Source organism: Triplophysa rosa, linkage group LG4 (genome assembly GCF_024868665.1).
Source record: "Triplophysa rosa linkage group LG4, Trosa_1v2, whole genome shotgun sequence".
Classification (NCBI taxonomy): domain Eukaryota; kingdom Metazoa; phylum Chordata; class Actinopteri; order Cypriniformes; family Nemacheilidae; genus Triplophysa; species Triplophysa rosa.
The window spans coordinates 239,940-259,279 of NC_079893.1; the positions used below are offsets into that span (position 1 = coordinate 239,940).

Sequence of the window (19,340 nt, forward strand, 5' to 3'; positions counted from 1 at the left end):
TATTTCCATTGTCAGGCCAACAAAAAGCACACTGATCGCAGGGAAAATGCTTACACGGGGAATTCTTTCTTTGCATTGTAAACAGTGGCTTATGTCAGCAGTTTTGAAGAGAAATATGTGATGATTGGAGAAACATTGTTTTGTTCTTCTGTAATGAGTTTCAGAAAAAGCATCCAGGCCTTGGGACAGTTCGACGGCTCGTGTCATGTTGCTATATATAATACAGATTACAAAACAAAGTATATAAATCCTATTCTTAATCAGATTTATGTGTCTGAAATGTTTGTGAACAACACAACTTTACTGCAAATAAAAAGTAAATTTGTAAAGCTTTATTTATTTATTTTGTTATTTATTTATTACTATTACGTGTACGTTGATAGAAAAAGTACATACTGAAATTACGCACTTTACCTTAGCAGAAACACACTCTTTGTTTTCTTTTGGCTATGAGATGAAATATGTTTTTGACAGGTTTCTTAAGTTTCATTCTAATGTTTTTTAAATAAAACAAATGTTGAAATAAATTAATATGGTATTTAAATTAAGATTGATTGAATTCTTCAAAGTATTGATTTTGATTGCAGATCTGACAAATCTGACATAAAATATGTGAGATTTGAGTTATTTTCGCAGATCTAAGATCACAAACTTAAGCAAAAGATTTACTTTCAGTGTGGTCTAGAAGACATTAAAGATATCCCATCTATTTTTTTCTTATTGGAAATGTAATACTTTTCGGATATACTATAGTTTTATTTTTTCATTTTAATTGTTTGAGAAAAAGGTTGAAACAGAAATGATCTTTATGTTCCTCTCCCAACTCATTCCTTATGTCTTTACTCGCCTAGTTACAATACAGTGCTTCCCATCTGTCTAAATCAGATATCCAGTGAGCTTTATATTCCCTGGAGTTTCATTCTAGCTGATTGTTCATTTTATAAAGCTAATGATGTGTGTGTGCTGGGGTATAGGGTTCCCGTCAGCTGGTCAGTGCTACTGGAAAGAGTGTTTCGTGGATTTGACAGTTTGGATGGCAGATTTTATTAACCAGGGGATTTATGTGGTATTATTGCAGTAACACTCAATGGACATATTCCTGAATGGACCTTTATGAGTCAGATGCTTTTGGCAGTACTAAAGCTACTCTGCACAAATATCACTATGAAGAGTGGAGATACATGCCACACCAACGGGAATTCATAACTATTTTAAGCGGTGGCTTATTCCTATCAGTTCGTATGTGGTGAATTGTACAAAAATGTACAATTACTACAACTCAACTCACTCAACTCAACTTTATTTATATAGCGCTTTTACAATTTTCATTGTTACAAAGCAGCTGTACATGAGACACATTGACTACAAGCAAAACAATCAAAGTTGTACCGGCAAAAACAAGAAAAGGTTGAAAACACAGAAGACAGACACACCCACACACAAAACACTCCACACACACAACACGCACACGCACCAACACACACAGACACAGAGACACACACACACACACACACACACACACACACACGTACGTACACAGACAAGTACGCACACACACACACGCTCAGTGAGAGCACACATTTAGGATAAAGGAGAGAGAAGCACAGGTCAAATATAACAGATAATAAATTCCTATATGCAATATTAATTAAGTAAAACTTTAAGATTCTAAAGCAGCCCCCCCGGTCAGGCAGATAGTGCAAAAACAGTATGCAAACGGTGGCGAGGAACCCAAAACTCTAATCGAGAAAAAAAACCTCAGGAGAACCCAGGCCCAACCAGGGGATTCCAGTTCCCCTCTGGCAAAAGCTGCTGCCTCTGCACAAGCTCCAGAGAACTTGCACAACAAGGCTAAATAAAATAAATAAACTTAATAATAAAATAAATTGTAGTTTAAGATTATCATTAATAATCTAATAGCATTTGAAGTTTTGTGGTGAAGACATGTCAAGAGACCGCGTCCTTCTTTATCCAGCTCTATCATCTCAGCTCTTGTCAGGTCCCCACTTCCCATTCTCCGCTCTACCATCAGGTCAGGCCATGAACTGCATCCTGCTCGCTGTGGTAACCTTGGAACAATGAGACAAGACTGGCTGAGAGTAGAGTACTGTTCTGTACTCTTTGATGCAACAAGTACATCAGTTGTGTTTTTGGTTCCGGTTGATCTAACTAATGCAGCCTAAACCCTCTGAAGATTTATATTATGGAAGAGTAGTGTATGCAAGATTAAAAAGATGCGTCTTTAGTCTAGATTTAAACTGACAGAGTGTGTCTGCCTCCCGGACAGTGCAGGGAAGACTATTCCAAAGTTTAGGCGCTAGATAGGAAAAGGATCTACCACCTGCACTTGATTTTGAAATTCTAGGTATTACCAACTGACAGGACGCCTGAGAGCGTAATGCACGTGAAGGACTGTAATACAAAAGGAGTTCATTCAAGTACTGAGGAGCTAAACCATGTAAGGCTTTATAGGTAATAAGCAAGATTTTAAAGTTAACGCGATGCTTTATAGGTAACCAGTGCAAGGTTGACAGAACCGGGCTAATATGTTCATACTTTTTTGTACGTGTAAGAACTCGAGCTGCCGCGTTTTGGACCAATTGGAGTTTTTGTAATAAGCCTGCAGGGCAACCACCTAACAGTGCATTACAGTAATCTAGTCTTGATGTCATGAATGCATGAATTAACTTCTCTGCATCTGAGATTGACAGCATATGACGTAGTTTAGATATATTCTTAAGATGGAAAAACGCAATTTTACAGGTGTTGGCGACGTGGCTCTCAAATGACAGATTACTATCGAATAGAACGCCAAGATTCTTTGCTGACGACGAGGGTTTTATGGAACATCCGTCAATAGTTAAACAGTATTCTTGGTTGTTACTTATAGCAGTTTTCGGTCCAATAAGTAACACTTCCGTTTTGTCCGAGTTCAGTAATAAAAAGTTGTTACTCATCCAGTTTTTTATATCGACTATGCATTCCATTATTCGATGGAACTGCTGTGTTTCATGAGGCTTCGAGGAAATATAAAGTTGAGTATCATCAGCATAACAGTGAAAGCTAACTCCGTGTCGCTTTATTATATCTCCTAGAGGTAGCATGTATAATGCGAAGAGCAGAGGCCCTAAGACTGAGCCCTGTGGTACACCGTACTGGACTTGCGATTTGCGTGACACCTCATTGTTTATTGCTACAAATTGAAAACGGTCGGATAAATAAGATTTAAACCATTTCAAAGCTATTCCCTTAATGCCGACATAATTTTCGAGTCTATGTAGGAGTGTGCTGTGGTCAATGGTATCGAATGCAGCACTAAGGTCTAGCAGCACCAATAACGAGATACAACCTCGGTCAGACGCCAATAGCAGATCATTTGTAACTCTGATCAAAGCAGTCTCTGTACTGTGACATGCTCTAAATCCAGACTGGAATTCTTCATTGATGTCATTCCTTTGGAGGAAGGAGCATAATTGAGTTGAAACTACTTTTTCCAGAACTTTAGATATGAAAGGTAGATTCGATATAGGCCTGTAGTTCCTTAGTTCTCTAGGGTCGAGTTGGGGTTTTTTGACAAGGGGCCTTATAACAGCCACCTTATATGCTTTAGGCACATGTCCTAATGTCAGAGATGAGTTAATAATACCAAGAAGAGGATCTATAATTTCTGGGAGCATCTCTTTCAGTAGATTTGTAGGTATAGGGTCTAGTATGCATGTTGTTGATTTAGATGATCTAATAATTTTAGACAGCTCATCTTGATCTACGGTATAAAATAATTGCATTTTCTCCTTAAGGGCGCTGTAGTTAGTTTGTTCAGCGGGTTTCACTTCTGATTGCATTGTTATAATTTTTTCTCTAATATCTTGGATTTTATATGTGAAGTAGTTCATAAATTCATCACTGCTATGCTGATATACAGGATCAGAAGTCACTGACGATTTATTTTTTGTTAATTTAGCCACCGTGTTAAATAAAAACCTAGGGTTGTGCTGGTTTTCTTCTATTAGTGATGAAAAGTAGGCGGATCTAGAAGTTATTAGGGCTTTCCTGTATTTTCGAATACTATCCTTCCATGCTGTACGAAATACCTCTAATTTAGTTTTCTTAAAGTTGCGCTCCATTTTTCGGGCCGCTTTCTTTAGAGCCTGAGTGTGTTCATTATACCACGGTGTGGGGCTGCCATTTTTAATCTTCTTTAAACGTAGTGGAGCAACTTTGTCTAGCGTTACCGAGAAGGTGGAATTAAAATTTTCAGTGGTAATGTCAAGATCTTCAACGTTATTTCTCATGATTTGAGACAATTCGGGCAGATTATCGAGAAACGCATCTTTGGTAGTTGAAGTTATTGTTCTACCATATTTGTAACAATGAGTTTTATTTGTAGCCGTAAAAAAAAGCAGACAAAAAAGCAACACTGAAGCCCCACCCTTAACCCCGCCCCAGCCCTAACCAGTGTTGGGTGTAACTAGTTACTAAGTAATTCGTTACTGTAATTTAATTACTTTTCCCTTGAAAAAGTAAAGTAAGGGATTACTCTTATTTGTCTGTAATTTAATTACAGTTACTTCTGAAGTAATTAAACTAAATACTGTGTGTAATATATGTGTGCGAAATAGTGGAATTGACATAAAAATTCAAAGTCTAACTTTAAAATCCGTGCTTTAAAGCGACAACGAGCAACTTTTTGACCTAAAAATAATGTCTATAAAATTATTTATGTGGTAGGTCAACTTTTAACTGGATGAATTTTACTGCCGTTGCTACCTAAGCAGCCTCCTGTCAGCTGAAATTGCACTTTTAACTTTAGTGTTCGGGCCGGTACAAGCCCCGCCTATCCCCTGCTTTACGGCATACGTCACGTTTTACTCGTAGCCTGGGAGAAGTTAGCTAACAGTAAGACGAAACGAACCAAAACATCACCATGGCAGAGCCAACCAAAAAACCAAAGAGGGTTTTGTCGGGGGAAGCAAAGAAAAGAAAGCGAGAGAGTGATCGGACACGAGGCCGGTCACGAATCAATATCGGACGGGTTTACACTCGGTGGCGCGAGCAGCAAGAGGCAACAGGATGCAAAATGGATGGAGACCTAGCGGTCCTGCTTATGGATTTGTAAGTGTTATTTGCATTTTTTTTGTTACTGTCGTGTACTTTTGAACGTATTTGTTATTAGTCTGTGTCATTGGCACACCACCGGTTCACACTAGCTGAGAGATAATATATGGTTGCCAGTGTTGATAGCTAGCATGTTGTCGTGTCTCGTCATGAATGTGTGTAGTGCTTGTAAATAAAGACAAAAAAACACAATAAACGTGTTGTGGTAAAAAGTAGCAGATTCTTTAGTTCAGACCAGTAAACCACGTAAATGTTGAACAGTTCAGTCGTTGAGTAGACTAATGTTGTCGTTATATATATATATATACATGCTATGCGCTGTTTTCATAGCATATCTAGGTCCGCCGGGTCCGTCGGCTTTGTAAACAAACTCACGCATATTGAGCTGCCAGTGGGAAATCTTTGCGACAGTTTTTACAAAACTGTAAACAGACAATTCCGCTTATCAACCACATGGGGCAACAGTGAACAGAAGTTGCTCGTTGTCGCTTTAATTTTTGTTTTGTTTATACTTTGTATTTGTTATACTTTGGTCTATTAATAATACTATTTTATGTAGTTTTATATTATTTATTTAAATTAATTAAAAGAGCTGTTTCATGTCTATGCATGAATCACTTAACTAATCGAGGTTGATATAGGATATAATTAGTAATTATATGGTAAATAGTAATAAGTAATTAAATACTTTTTGGAGAGAGTAGTTTGTACAGTAATAGAATTACAATATTGAATATGAAATTAGTAATTAGTAATTAATTACTTTTTCAAATAACTTTCCCAACACTGGCCCTGACATAACTGGAGGGAAAGCAAATCTTACTACAATGTACGAATCCGATCGCACAAAATCATACAAATTAGGCAAAATTGGCCAAATCTTAAAATGGTTATTTTGCCATGAGATTGTGTTGAGACTTTACAGTTAGCTAATAAATCATACGGTTGATGGTGTTTTTTGTTTCAAATGGACATTTATTATCCTTTCTCTGAGTTTGACAAAAGAGGTTCTGATGTTGTATGACTATATACTGTACATATGAAAAGATTCTACTTTTGCCTTGAAACAACAGCATACAGGTTACAGGTTTGAAGTCAAACGAGGAAGGGTAAAAACAGTTTTGAGAGTGTTTTCTTCAAAATTGTCAGGTAGAACCAATACTCAGTAGGGTTGACATATGAGAAATCTGAATAATTACACAAACTAAAACGTTTACAAAGTAATAATGACAGCAGCATTTACAATCGGACAATACAGCATTTTATCACCAATGAAATAGATATATCAGGAGTCCAGACAGCAAACGCCAAACTGTTACTGACCATCTGTCTGTGTGGTTTACGGACGTGTGGTCGTACCTGCTCGATGAATGGTCTCTATTATTCTGTTAGGTTGAAGAAGTATCATCTTCCATTGGCAAAGATCATTGAGTATTAACACAATGTCTTATTATTGTTAAATTTATTGAAATGTAAATGTAGGGGACAAGGTGACCTAGATTTTTATCAGTAGAGAAAGGACATGAATTCTACTCATGTGGAGGTGGACAAGAATCATTTCTTTGTTAATGGTAATTAGTTGAAAAAGGAGACCAGTGCTCCTTTGAGCAGGTCTATACACTCATATGGTACAATTTACATTATATTCAGTTGTTTCAAAAGCAAATTCCCATTGATTTTATTTAAATGAAACGAGAAGATGTTGTGCATTGTGGCCAAATGTAATGATACATAAATTAAACCACAGAGTCAAATAAAAACAAAACAAAAAATGCTTTGAGAACTTGAAATTGCAAATTTATGTACAACATGTAATAACATCATGAGTATGTTTACAAAGTGTAAAAAATAAATACTATGGTTTAGTGTCCACACTTACTGTTTTACATTGTAAATAAGTATAACAAAGCACAAATGTATTATTAATATGAATTAATATTAATCGTTAACATTTTACCTAAGTAAAACAAACTAAACCAAACGTTTAGCAAATGATGAATACTTCCATGTACAAAAAGAACTTCATTCCCAAACGAAAGACTGTTGCTACACAATAACAATAGTTTTTCGAAATACTAAAAAATCTTACACAGAATTAATTAAAGCTGCAATTTGTAACTTTTTGATTAAAAACAAACAAAAATGCAGTCTCCTTACAGTACCTTATTCACAATGGTGAGCATGTAATAAATAATTAAAATTTGAGTTGACAGGTCGGAAGTCTGTGGGAAATGTCATTTGTTTTAACAAATTTAAAGATAAGTACACAAAATAACCTGCAATTTTATGTTTCAAACAGAGATGGCGATAGAGAGGCAAAAGTTACAGATTGCAGCTGTAATACCATACAATCAATACAACTCACACTACTTCACAGAATATTACACAGCATAATAATTTATTAATGTCACTATACAGTAGCTATTGTATGAAAAAAACTACAGCAAAAACCCAGGAAATTGCATCATTTTGTATCCCAAAAAGAACGTCCTGATCCAACTGCCTGAATTGAAAATTAAGGTAAAGCCAAAGTAAAAGCTCGGTTGAGCTGAAATTTTTCTAAACTTTCGACATGTCCGGCAGACAAGTGACTTATGGCACCATTTTGAATGACAGGTATCTCATTTGCTCTCAAGGCCAAACCACTAGTGAGAGAGGCAAAGTGACTCCATAGACCTATGGAGTCCTCACTATTACCTCTACCCACAACATCTTTTGAGGGAGTGTCTTGAAATCTCTCAGGATTAGATCTAAGAAACGGACCATCAACAGATAGCCTATGACCTCGTCTGGCTGGAGAGCTGCTCCACATGTGAGTTCCCATATGAACCTGGGTGGAAAAGAAAAAAGTGCAGGTACTTAGTCAACAAGCATCCAAGAGGATACAATTGTTTACATTAACCAATAAAATACTAAATGGCGATTTGAAACACCTTAAGAACTACAAACAAAGTTTGTAATACTTTTACCACTTTTCACTGCTTTACCTTCAAATTTCCTTTAGTGGTAAATGCACGTCCACATATATTGCAGGCAAATGGTTTCTCACCAGTGTGGGTTCTCTCATGAATCTGCAGTGCACTCGAGGAAGAGAAGGTCTTCCCACATGTGTGGCAGAAGTGCTGTTTAGCTGATCGCCGAAGTGGTGCTGCTGTTAAAGTTGCTGTGGAGAGTGTGGGTAATGTGGAAACGGAGGAGCTAACTACACCTGCTGTGGAGTCTTTAGGGTATTTCTTAATGAAGCCATTGTGGTCAACTCTGTTTGAACACATGATTGGTTCTGTTGAAGTCCGAAACTGGTTTGGGGCAAAAATCTGATTTGCTGGCTCAAACAACTGTGAAGGTAAATCTTGCATCTGATGGGTGAGCATGTGCTGCTTGAGGTTCCCTTTGGTTGAGAACCCTCTATTGCATGCACTACAGATGAATGGCCGTTCTTTGGTGTGACTTCTGTAGTGGATCTCCAGAGCACTTTGACAGGCAAATGTCTTCTTGCAAATATCGCAAACATTGCTTTTCAGGTTTTCCCTCTCACTGATAGAAAGAATCATGGACATGCTGTCTTTTGAGATGTCTCTAGAGGTCCCATCTAGTAACCGAAGGTTATGATATGAAAGACTTAAACTATGTGACTCAGCAGATGATGTTGTCAGGTGTCTTTCAGATATGGAGTATTCATTTAATTCAGAAGTAGAGCTGTTGGAAGAAAGGGGCTTCCAGATGTGTGCTCTCTCAGTGTTGGCTGAATTATTTCTCTGACAGTCCAGATTTAATGAAGACGATTTATGGGTTAGGCAGTCTCCATGCATTAATCCATTCTGCATAGTAAACTTGGTATCCACATTTGAAATCTGACACTCTGGTCCAGTTGCTCTGGCAAACTCTGAAGAAGCAGGAGATGACCTTAGACTGTCTGGGAATGCGTCTGGGTTTTTACAATCCGAAACACCTTCGACAACCTCCATGTAGTCAGTAGAGTTATCAACTCTCGAGTTCTTTTCATCTGGTAGGTCAGTGTCCTGGTCCATAGAGTCAGGGTGGTTATCGTGAAGTGGGAAATTGGGGATGTGACCACCCATATGCATGTGAATATGCTGCTGTAGGACAACTGCATTTGTGAACTTCTCTTGGCATATTGGACAGGAGTGCTGTATTATAAGGGGTGGCATGGATCGATGAATACCGTAGTGTGTCTTCAGATTGCCCTTGGTAGTAAAAGCCCGTCCACACACTCTACATTTGAATGGCCTCTCTCCGGTATGTGTGCGGTAGTGCATTTTGAGGGCACTTTGACAACTAAGAACCCGATGGCAGATGACACACTCATTGGGATCAGGGGACCTCTTATCAATGTTCTCTACCAGACGCTCCAGCTTCGAAGTCTCTGAGCTTCCTGTGAGATCTGGATGTCTTCCAAAAAGAAATTTGGTTTCAAGCTGCTCCAGTTTTAGCTCAGTTGTTAATCTTGAATCCATTGTATTTGTAACAATGTGCTTTCCTGAACCTTCTCCTGAAGAACTTACAAAGTTGCCTTGGCTCAACGCTGTGGTGACCTCATGAAATTTCTCTTTTGAAATTAAAGAAGGGATATTGCTAGAACCATCTTGATGCCCAATACGTCTCTCACACACCTCACTGACACTGACAGGACTTTGAGGTTTGGTTATTGATACCCCTTCCTCCTCTTTTTTAATGGGTGGAAGACTTGGCAAAGATGATGGAAGTATATAGCCAAGTGTGTTGCCTGCTAAAGGTTTATTTTCCAGCAACATAGGGACAGGCTTCTCAGGAGGCAAAGACATGCCATATGGGATACCTGTGCTAGTTGGGATGTTATCCAAGTGCTCTGGAAATGGATAAGGATTCATCTGTATGTTAGGATACTTCTCTTTATGACGCTGGAAGTGGACTTTAAGATTTCCACGTGTGGAAAATCGATTGCCACATATGTTGCATTTGTAAGGTCGCTCTCCGGTGTGAGATCTCAGATGTATCTGCAAAGCGCTATCGCTTCCAAATACTTTGGCACAGAACCTGCATTTGTGTTTGAGTGTACAATCTTCACCTGGCCTCTTGTGGTTAAATAATGTCACATTGAGTGGTTTGCCTTTCTTCTGCTGAGCTAATGCAGTCAAAGCATTTAAGTCCTCAACAATTGCACTTATACTTGGCAAGGCATTGTTTTGTTTATGAAGCAATTCAAGATGGTTTAAAATCCCATCTGTAATCAAAGGATGAGCTGTGGATTGCTCTTTAAAATTAGTTAGGCTAACTTTATCATTCACTTTGTTATTATGCAAAGACTGGTTACTACATAGATCACTGCTGACTTTTAAGGGCATACAGTTCCATCTGTTTTCGTCAGTCACTTGGGAGTTTTCTTTATCACCCCACGAGTCATTTTGGATGGTCTGTGAAATATGTTTAGAGTGTTTAGCATTAACAGACTGGCTTGCTAGGTTTTCTGCTAGCTCAGCAGTTGCTGCTAATTGCTCAGAGACATTTGAACTGAGTTTTATCAGTGAACTCGCCACAGGTGTATCAGTATTTTGGTCTGCTAAAAGCAATATCTGCCATTGAATTTCTTCAATTAGTTTGAGCTGCTGCATCTGTTGTTGCTGTAGATCTAACAACTGCTCGATCAAACCAGAGGTGGTAGTTTTGCTGCTGCTAGCGTTCCTTGTATTCGGACTACTTTCCTGTGAAAACTGAGCCACGGCAACTTTGGTATTTTCTAGGTTTTCAATGAAAACATTGCTATTAATGACTGATAATTTACACAACTCAAGTAAGCAGTTCTCTTGAGGTAGGACTGTATCAATTCCATTATTGTGATGTGGATGGGAGTTTTTGGCAATTTCATAAGTGATGTCATCAAATGTATTTAAGGATTTGTCCGTTTCTACTGATGTTTCATCCTTTAAAAGATCACCAGATTCCTTTGTATTATTGTTTTTTGTCACACCATCCAAGGGCTCCACAGATCGGAAGGGTGATGAACATGAAAGGGTAGAAGGTTGAGAATCTGGGCTTTCCTTTGCAGCTACTAACAGAAACAATGGATCTTTTAAACAGTTTTTCTGATGTTGGTGAAGGTCTGTTATATTGGCGAATTCAGCACAGCATTGTTCACAGACATTGATGTCACACATTGGAGTTGAGAAGTTGTCCATCGTATTATCTAAATTTAAAAAACAAATGAACAAAAATATACATTTTAATAGAAATTAGACAAAACCTCATAACTTTTAGCAAAAGTAAACCCAGTAAGCATCTCAACAGATGTCACAATAGACACTAAACATAATAATGTAGCAAATTTGGACTTCTAAATAATACATTTGTTTTGGCCTATTTATATTGTTCTCAAATTCAGTATAGTGCTGGGCGGTACGACCAAAAATGTATATAACGGTGTTTTCATACCGGTTTTCCGGTACATGGCGATTTTTTTACCACTTTTTTTCACTGATTGAGAGAGGAAATAGTGCTGTTGATTGACTTAAAATGCCCTTTCATACCGTCATGGTGACAGTATCCCCTATAATAACTGCAATGTTTAGACTTCTTTAACAACTGAATAGCATGCGAAGGTAACTTGCATACATAATATTTAAGCAAATAAATAGAGAACAGGGCTCGAAATGAACTTTTTCCTTGGAAGCACTGGGGCTCCCAACTTCAAGAGTTAGGAGCATCCACCAAAAAATTAATAGTTGAAAACAAAATAGTATTATATACTTTATAATATATAATTATACCATTAAAACATGCATGTTAGTGTCTGTTGTGTTTTACAGTCACAATCGCGTCATGATTTCCTGAAATCATATTTTTTAATCAGAAAACAAAGGCTTAAATTAGATATGTGAGAGGAAAGCGATCGCATCACGCTGTCAATTCTCCTTCCTCTACTGACCCTTATTTCTCATCATAGCATATAGAGAAACAGTTCAAACTAAAAACACATCATATTACATGCTTATTGGCAGATATGAGGGGAACACGATCGTTTTTTGAAAATGTTTGTTCATGAGTATATTTAACATAACGTAATGCGAACTTGCAATTGTTACACTTGTGCTGCTGTTCAGCCGCGAGGTGCGCGCTCCCATTGCGATGGGAAAGAAATATGTAACGTTACCGCTCATGCGCGAGACGCACGCAAACATCCAAACGCCTCCGTTTAGTGCATGTTTATATAGAAAAATTATGATAAAGTAGTGCCGTGGCATACAAAGACGCATTCTGTGTCAATGGCCGGTCACAGTGCAACAGTGAAAAGGGGCCCCACTGAAACAGTGTCACGCTGCGTCGCGTTCCGCACGTTGTACACCATACACAACATACGAAGTGAAGTGAAAGTGAAGTGAAAGTGACCTATTAGTCAGACATGGTGACCCATTAGTCAGATATGGTGACCCATTAGTCAGATATGGTGACCCATACCCGAAATGTGACCTCTGCATTTAACCCATCCAGAGAGTAGTGAACACACGCACAGCAAGTGGTGAACACACGTACACCCGGAGCAGTGGGCAGCTATCACTGCAGCGCCCGGGGAATCGAACCGGCAACCTTCTGGTCACGAGTCCGACTCTCTAACAATTAGGCCACGACTGCCCCCTAAACCCCCGGTAATGCGGTATATAAAAAATTCATATCATAACAAAAATACACACCGGTATTCGGTATGAACCGGTATATCGCCCAGCACTAATTCAGTATTTTAATTTGATATAAAGTTTTGTCCAGATGTTTAGTGAAACAATGCAGACGGGGAACATATTAAGGGCGTACTCACAATAGCCCGGTTGCTCTCAACTGTGCCTGAGCGCGATTGTCCCCCTCCCCACTCCCCTGCTGGCCTGCGCTCACATTGCTCTTTACCATCCACACCTGGGCACGCTTTCATCATTACGATGCGACTGCTTCGAAGCAAACATAAACAAGCGATCCCTCTCAGCACAAAGGAATCCATCGGTGTTTAACTTCATGCGTGCGCTGCACAGACCGATCTGCTTAAATGATCATACGAGAGCGATATGAGAGTAAACGGCTCATTATGCTTTTAAATCACCCTCGTACTTTATTACCGTGAAGCCTATCGTTACACACGTTGTATTATGTTTGCCAAACCTGGAGTAGTTTTGGATGCGATGACACATGCCTGCACGTGTAAGTGCTCCGTTTATCAGTTTTTTTACAGTGACAGCTTAATCTCAGGGAGGAATTTAAACAGTCGCATAATTTACGTCATGCTTGCAGTTCTGCGTTCCGGCGCGATTTGTGCTCACACTACATGTGTACCACGCCCGAGCCCAACCGCACCGTGCTCTGGCCCACCTCTTCCAAGTGAGCCAGGGACCGCTAAACGCACCATGCCCGGGCGTGATACGGAGTGATCACACTAGTCAAATGAACTGGGCTTTGGGGGTTAAACGTGCTCGGGCACATTTCAGATTGCCTAGTGAGAGTACACCCATAAAGACCATTTCTGTCATGTTACGGTTCGGTGAGACACAAAGACAGGGAACAGAGGACCCAGACGCAGACAGCGGGTAAGGGGTTAACAAGACATTTAATAAAATATAAATACAAAACAAAGACCCACGTGGGGGTAACAAAACAAAACAGGGGAATCTACAACAGGACAGGACTAAGACTAAATATACCTAACAAGACTAAGATAACATAAACATGAACTACAAATGACTACACTAGACTAGACTGACACGGAACAGGCACTCACCATACAAATGACAATGAACGAGCACAGGACAGAAAACACAGGGACCTTAAAAAGGGAACAAATCAAGAGGGAACAGGTGTGGGGCATGAACTAATAAACAATCAATAATGAGGCAACGAAAGGGCGGGAACAGAGACAGACACCGGAGAGTGGAAGGCCAACAGGGCCAAAACGCCTCTCTCCACATGAAACAAGAGGTTCTGTCACGTTTCTGCCACTAGGTCAAGAAAAGCAAGACAAGATGGGGCAGAACCATGACAATTTGAAAGAGCTTTTTTCAGTTTTTCTGAATTTACTATTTATAATAATAATAATAATGATTATTATTATTGCTTTATTTTGTGAACTAATACAGTAACAAAATTTCTCCCAAATTTCAAACAAAAATATTGTTTACATTTGCATTTATTTGCAGAAAATGACAACTGGAGAAAATAACAGAAAACATGCTCTGTATTTTTCAGACCTCAAATCCGGCAAAGAAAACTAGTTCATATACACGTTTAAGCAATACAACAGTAATATTTGTATATGAATTTAGGAAAAAAATTAAAATAAATGTATGTGATAACCTCGATCTTTATCACAGTTTTTACGTCTTTCACATTGCTGTTGAATGACTTTGCCACTCCTGAGGTTTGATTTAGTTGAAATTCAAAAGACACTGGACTGGAATGGCCACAATACATCTACAAATGCTAAATGCTAAATAGTCTCTTAATTTTTTACGCGGCCATATTTTGTTGTTTGTCGTTCACATAGCAAGATTTAAGGATTATAATTTTAAAACAATAGATTTTACCACCAAAAAAGTAATAATTTTACTACCATAAAAGTACCATACCAGCTAGCTACAACAACCAGCAATACAATACGTGAAAGGGAAAGTTGCAAGAGGTCAAACAAAGTGTGAAGCATTTTCTGATATTCAGCGATATTTTAAATGGCTGTTTTTGTCCATAAATCAGTAATGTATGTTTATTTGGCCTATTTTGTTCATGTCATCTGTGACTTACACAAATGATGTAAAGCTCAATATCAGCTGTAAAAAAACAAACCAGTAGCTGTGGGGTTAAACAGCCAAAAGTTCTTCAGTGGCACAAGAGCTTGTCTTAGCTGATTGATACAGACAACATACTCTGAGGTAAATGTGGGCACAACTACTTATTTAATATTTACTGTAAAGTCATCACACTGATGAAATTACACAAATGGACACATGGGATGTAGTGATCATAGGAATGCTGAACAAAACTCTTATATTTAAGTTTCTTTAAAGTAGTCAATCGTTTCCTCCACTACAGCTCTGCACACTTCTCTCAACCAAGCAAACAATAATGGACGCTGGACACTTGTTGACTGCCTCTTTACATTAAAGGAAAAAATGTACAGAAATTCATAATATGAAGGTACAATTTATAAATGTCAACAACACAATTTCAAAGATCTAAAATAAGCCTTAAGGTTTTTAGGAGAATGAAAAACAATCTCAAACTATTGACTGGATTAAGCACTGTTTACAGTATCCATCTGTACACGTTAAGGTTAGGGTTAGGATGCTACGATGCAACTCTAATTCAACATCCTGAGGTATGCTATCCTTCAGAAAAATTAACCATGGTTTTACTATAATAAAAGTGTACAATAACTATGTTTTTTGGCGGATTGATTCTCATTTGTATTTTTGTAGTGTAGTTTTACCATAAATAGCATCGTTAAAATATGGTTACTGTAGTGAGATCATAGTGAATTTAATTGTAAACTACAAATACAGGTAAAGTAAACAAACCATGGTTAATGTTTGTATAAGAGTACATTAATATATTCTAAACCTTATGGTCGACAGATAGGCTACAGCTTTGCTATCAAACTTAAATACAAAAACTCTTAGATTTATAATATGGTAATAAAGAAAAGTGTTACAATCATCCCCATTATTTAACCTTAAATACACAAACTTTTTCGCGTTTTACGATCAAATTGCAGCAAAAATCCTTGAGAAAACTTACCGGTGAGGACATACTGTGGTTTGGCTTGTTTCCTCCGGGACATACTGAAATGAAACAATGTATCTGTTGATCTCCTCAGGAATATCCACTCATGACAAGTTTCAAAACCAAATCCATCCGTGTCAAAACGTTACTCATTTATCATGACTGAGAAATAATACGTTTGCAGAAATGAAGTTATGATGATCACATTAAACGAGTAATGTCGCACATTCTTCACATAAGTGTCGATATCCACATTTCATTCATTACCACAATTTACGTGACAAATCCACGAGGACGCTCACCGACAGATTCAGTGCCCCGCCCACAGGCGCTTCTATTGGCCAACTTGTTTTACCGTCCGCCCCTCGAGGTTTTCATTCGTCAGGATACTGTAAAGAGGAGAAGCCTGGGTTCATAAAAAGACAGGCAACAAATGAATCAGTGGCTGGAAATGTGAAGGATGAATGTTTTACACATGACATGATATAACTTTGATATGAAATTTAAAAATGTTGTACTTCTCATAACATCAGTTATGTTCATAAGCTGTACAGACATTTTTTTTGTGAAGAGAATTTACAGCGATAAATTCCTAGATAACTTTAAAAACCTTGATATTTTTAACAGTTGCATACAATGTAGTAACAGTTAAGCTGTTGTTGTAAAACAAAAAATAATTGAAAAATGAACACAAATAAAAAAAAAAAACATTTAGTGCAGTTCAGCCAGTAAAAATGCATTAAAAATATTTTTAGCATGCCGAGACATTAGTTGGCAGCACAAACACATTATGACTGTTCATTATTTTTTACCTCACTTTTCAACTGTGAATCCACACACACACGCACACGCGCACGCGCACGCACGCACGCACGCACGCACGCGCACGCGCTCGCACACACTTACACACACACACGCACACGCACGCACATCACACGCACGCACACACACACACACACGCACACTTTCACCAAAAATGACCTTGTACTGCTGCTAATGGTCATTACAGTCAAATGCATTAAAAGACAATGAAACATACTACCTTACTGGGTCTAATGGTGTATTTAGCACAGTTTTATTAAATGGCACCTCGATGTAAACAAGTTATTTTTTTGAGTCTTTTCTCAGCAGCTTGTGTTGCAGTGAACAATGACGTGTTGACCTATGCAGGTTACCTTACACATGAGGAATTTATCTGCACTCTTTGATGGTGCATGAACATAACTATTACTGTCCACCTGATATTTTGATTCATGGTTCTTCCGTGCGGCACACAAATACATAAATACATATGTCATTTATGTTTTGTGTAAGAGTGGTGTGTGTGAACAGGAGCACACCAGGTGCTCTATGAGTCATGTTTTACAGTACATTATATGAAGGGCTGTGCGGGCCGGCTATTATCTTTGCCCTAGGGTCCTTAGCAACACACTTGATATGGACAAATGACACACTTACTAAAAAAAACAATCACAGCATGCCAGCACTGTCTGACACCAATATTTTCAGACTTTTCTTACATAATGAACTTCCCAGGTAAGGTTTTCTCACTACTATCATCTTATAAAGTTTTTCGTTTATTACAGTAGTGGCCGTTGACTTTTTATTATTCATACTATACAGGTAACTTATGCATAGTATAGATTATTATATGGATTCATGTATAAGTATCATTCATTCCCATACTCATAATTGTATATTTTAAATACTCATAAGATTGTTTATGAAAGTTTAATTTATATATATATATATATATACTTGTATATGTTGGGGCGGTTTCCCGGACAAGGATTATTTTAAATCAGGACTAGGCCTTAGTTAAATTAGGATATTTACGTCAATTTAAAAAACTTATTTTACAAACAACTTTACAGGCTTGCATCTTGAGACAAAACAATCGCACTCATATATTTTAAGTTATGTCAGTGCAAGTTGTTTTCGATCAAGACACCTCTAACATTTAAGTTAGTCTAGGACTAGGCTTAAACCCTGTCTGGAAAACCGCCCCATAAAGTATATATAATTTCTATATAATTTTTATAATTAATATAGAAGTATAGTTATAAAAACTTTAATTTCTTTTGTACTTAAAGCAATTCTATATTGCGTTTTTATTTGCCACTTGATGTTCAATGCCAATGTTATATTACAGTAAACTGGGTCCTGAAGCAAAACCATTGTTTAAAAAGCCATCTACAATTTTAAGATGTATATTGTGTTTTTGTTTAGCATTTTTCTTTTTTTTATTTATCAATAGGCACAATGTAAAATTTTCTGCTGCATCAAAACAATTGCTACCGAAAAATTTAATTAGTAACAATGATTTTTGTGTGTCATTGTATTTTTTATGTTATTAATCTTCCTTTATGTGCGCTTTCCTTGATTGATGTCTTAGATTTGTGGATTAATGTCTGTTTGGGGTTAACTTCCTTCATCAATATCCTGTGTAGATTGAGTTTAGACAGCCAATGCACCAGACGACAGACTTAATAATTGCTCATTTCACTATGTTAAAAAGACAAGATGTCACGGTCCTGCCTTCTTGTTCATGAATTTCTAGTCATGTGGCAGGATCGAGACAGAGCCCTTAGGTTTTATGTGAGAAAGCCATGAGTTGTTTACGTTTTTACATCTCATGTGCTTTCTCGTGTCTTGTCATTGGCCCTGCCCCTCTCGTTTCATGTATTGCTTCCCTGCCGTGTCTAATGTTTCCCACCTACCCTCGTTGATTATCCTTCGTTTGTCCTCCCTATTTAATGCCCTCATGTTTCATTGTCCTGTGCTCGTGCGGTGCGTTAGTAGTGTTTCCGTGTCGTGTGACCTGCTACCATACGATGTGGATTACCTGTTTGTGAATACTGTTGTCTTGTCTCGCCTTGTCCTACCTTGCTTTTCTTTTGACGTTGTGTCACATACGTATAGTCTAGTTTGTTTTGCCCCATTGTGGGAAGTGTTTTGTTCTCGTCTTGTATTTTAGTTGTTCTCGTGTTGACACCCCCTCGTGGGTTTTTGTTTTGTCTCCGTTGTGTTTAATAAATCTGTTAACCCCTTCACCTCTGGCTGCCTGCATCTGGGTTCTGTTCCTCACACCCATGACACAAGAGTGAAATACTTCGTTCTTCTCAAGGTGAAGAATAGGAAGCATTCCTGTCCAATGTTCTGTTATATGTTGTATGAAGAGTTTGTTTGCAAAAACAGGTAACTCATGTTTTTTATAGTGCATTCCAAGTAATTTAAATCAAACTGCAGTTAGGTTGTTTTGAGTAAGTAATAATAACTCCGAAAGAAGTACAGCTAACTAACACAATAAAACCAAAATCACAATAAAAAGCATGATTTGTAAACATTTTGAAAAACAGAGTTATCTGTTATGCAAATGAACTCTTCCTATGAAGATATAATGATGAGCTCTCCTTCTCAACAATGTCTCTAGAAGAGATAAATTTCTTTGATTTTGATTTGCATAGAAGTCTGCATTT

At 37.8% G+C, this 19,340-nt stretch overlaps 1 protein-coding gene across 1 annotated transcript; it reads right to left on the bottom strand.

The window, feature by feature from the left end:
- Positions 1–7,630: 7,630 nt before the first annotated feature.
- sall1b (spalt-like transcription factor 1b) lies at positions 7,631–16,099 on the bottom strand. Its single transcript, XM_057330837.1, has 3 exons — positions 15,877–16,099; positions 8,103–11,296; positions 7,631–7,945 (listed from the first exon to the last, which is right to left on the bottom strand). The coding sequence occupies exons 1-3, from the start codon at positions 15,917–15,919 to the stop codon at positions 7,631–7,633; spliced, it is 3,552 nt and encodes a 1,183-aa protein (XP_057186820.1). The 5' UTR covers positions 15,920–16,099.
- Between the last annotated feature and the right edge of the window lie 3,241 nt (positions 16,100–19,340).